The sequence below is a fragment of the Tilletiopsis washingtonensis genome (assembly GCF_003144115.1).
Source record: "Tilletiopsis washingtonensis strain MCA 4186 unplaced genomic scaffold FA09scaffold_22, whole genome shotgun sequence".
In the NCBI taxonomy this organism is placed as follows: Eukaryota; Fungi; Basidiomycota; class Exobasidiomycetes; order Entylomatales; genus Tilletiopsis; species Tilletiopsis washingtonensis.
Genome location: NW_020312019.1, coordinates 164,002 through 166,424, shown reverse-complemented (window position 1 = coordinate 166,424; position 2,423 = coordinate 164,002). Strand labels below are relative to the sequence as shown.

General features: G+C 64.9%; 1 protein-coding gene across 1 annotated transcript in view; it reads right to left on the bottom strand.

Moving 5' to 3' along the window:
- Positions 1–1,348: 1,348 nt before the first annotated feature.
- The window catches only part of FA09DRAFT_332089 (cysteine proteinase), a gene marked incomplete at its 3' end in the record, with an annotated part of 3,314 nt that continues 2,239 nt past the window's right edge, over positions 1,349–2,423 (bottom strand). Inside the window, exons 4-6 of the mRNA XM_025743308.1 lie at positions 2,011–2,309; positions 1,602–1,903; positions 1,349–1,522 (exon numbers count right to left, since the gene is read on the bottom strand). Of these exons, the coding sequence (XP_025595724.1) occupies positions 1,813–1,903; positions 2,011–2,309 (390 nt within the window). The remainder of the gene's footprint in view (positions 1,523–1,601; positions 1,904–2,010; positions 2,310–2,423) is intronic.

The following is a 2,423-nucleotide window of genomic DNA, read 5'->3' as shown; positions in this document are numbered from 1 at the left end:
CCTCGCCCCACTCACACCGCCCTCTCCCTTATCTCTTACCCCGTCTCCGCCTCATGCCGCCAGCCCCTAATTTGCGTTTGCCCATCTCAGCTTGTCACTGCCCCAAGAACTCACTTTGCCAAACGCCACTCCCCTCACTCCCACCTCCGCGATGAGGCAGACATTGATCGCCAGTTCCAATCCGTAGAACAGCGCGCCGGGACACGGCTGCCAGAGGGACAGCACGACGGTGAGCGTGGATGCGAGGGCCATGGCGCCGTAGAAGTAGAGATAGACGGTGCTGTGCACAAAGCGGTTCGCCGCGCCGCGAAGCACTTCGCGGCGCGTGAGACGGTAGTGCGTGCGCAGCGAGGGCCTGTGAGAAAGGGGCAGGGGTGAGTTTAGCAAAGATAGAGGGCATACCACGCCAAGCTTGCCTCCCCCTCCCCTCCCCCCTCTCTCTCCCCCGCCGAGCACCGCCAATCCTTTGACCTGGCCTAGATAGGAATATGCGATGCTGAATCGTTCCTCCCCATCCATACACTGCTCCTCGGCGCCTCCGCAACTGCCCGTCCCCCTCTCGCCACATGCGACGCTATCGCCCAACCTGTTGCCCTTGCTTCGCCTTCTCTTTCCCCTGCCTCTACTCTCCTCTCTAGCGAACCCAGCAATCCCGCCCTGCACACGAACTCACCCATGCCCTCGCGCTCCCGCTCCCGCTCCCGCGCCCGACACGGCGACGGGCAATGCGCCGTCGGGGCCGCTGGCAATGGCGCCGTATGCGTCTGGCTGGCTTACGCTGCCTTGTCCATGTCCATGTCCCTGTCCTTGTTGGTGCGCCTGCTGCGCCTCTGTGATGTCGGGCATGGCGAGCCTTACGGTGCCCGTGCGCCGCGCGCTGAGCGTACGATGCTGTGGGTACTGTCGCGCGCCGTAGCTGCGGGCGCTCGCGGCGCTCGCGGCGCTGGGAGAGGCAGGTGAGTCGCGGCTGGAGCTCGGCGAGTTGAGAGCACGGCCCAGCGAGGAGAAGAAGGACTGCGTGCCCAGCGAGAGGGCGGGGGCGTGACGAGGAATGGTGGAGAACGGGTGCCTCTGCCTGGAAAGGACAGGCTGGCGCAGCAAACGGAGGGATGATGGAGATGGCAAGGCAACGAGCCAACGCGCGCGGCTCCACAGCGCTTGCCGCGCCACGCCCAAGCTGCGCCACTCCGCATCCGCCAGCGCCCCGCTCGGTGCATGCGGCGTGGCCCCCGTTCCCACGCCCACGACCACGCCGCCGTTGTGCCCCACGCTGCGCGCCCTGCCTCGCCTGTACAGAGGTGCAGCCTACGCCTTGCGCTCCACACACCGACACACAACGCAACGTCTTCGGCTTCCAAAGGGCATACGCGCCATGCATCATTGCTCACCCCCACCCCTCCCCTCTCATGCCTTGCCCGCGCCGGCCTTACTGCGCTGCCTTGGCCTCCTTGCTCGAGCTGCCTTGCCTGCTGCTGCGAGCCAGGCGCTCCACCTCCGCCGGCGCGCCTCGCCTCTCCCAGATCTGGCGTGAGTGGGAGGAATAATGAGCAAAAGGGCAGCCATCGTCTAACCCCCACTCTCTCCGCGCGAGGGGCACTCACCTGGATGTACGTCTCTCCCAAGAAGAGCATCTGGCGATTCACATCCTCGACGATGAGATCCTGCATCATGAACCACTTCTCCTCCTGCTGATCCTCCTCCTTTCGCTCTCCCCTCTCCTCTGCCTCCCGCTTTGCGCGCGCGCGCTCCGCCGGCGAGCCGAGCGGCGGGCCGTCGGTGCGCGTGTGCACCTGGGCGCGGAAGACCGAGGCCTCACGCACCGTGCCCGCCGTCGCTTCGTGCGTGATGTTGGCGACGAGATCGTACATGGCGCCCAGCGGAGCCAGCGATTCGTCGTCCACGTCTGTGTGTGCCAAGGGGGAGCACACACGAGAGAGAGGCAATCAGCGAAAGTGGGGGCACCTTCTCTGCCGTAAGCCCCACCCTGGCGTGACGGGAAAGCCAACTCACAGTCGCGCATGTTGAGGCCCGTAATGGGAAAGTTGACAATGGTCGGATTGCGCTCCTCGACAAACGCATTCTTTGTAAAGCGGCGAAAGTGCAGCACCACGTACGGCGGCAGGCGTGTGGCCTTGTAGCGCCGAATGAGGCCGCGTGCCTCCTGGAACGAGACGCCGTCGTACTTGGCCAGCACGTGGGCAATGGGCACCTGTGGGATGATGTTCTTCTCGATGACCGACTGGAAGACGGGCGGCGCGGGAAGGTCGAGGGCGAGAAGGAAAAAGGGAGAGTGCGAAGTTTGGATCTCTGTTTGTTGTGTGTGTGTGCACACGGCAACAGCGGTTGGACGCGGAGTCAGCTTGTGTGTGTGGCAAAGCACCAATCCCCACGGGCATGGGGGGCCAGTCGGGGGGAAGAAGGGG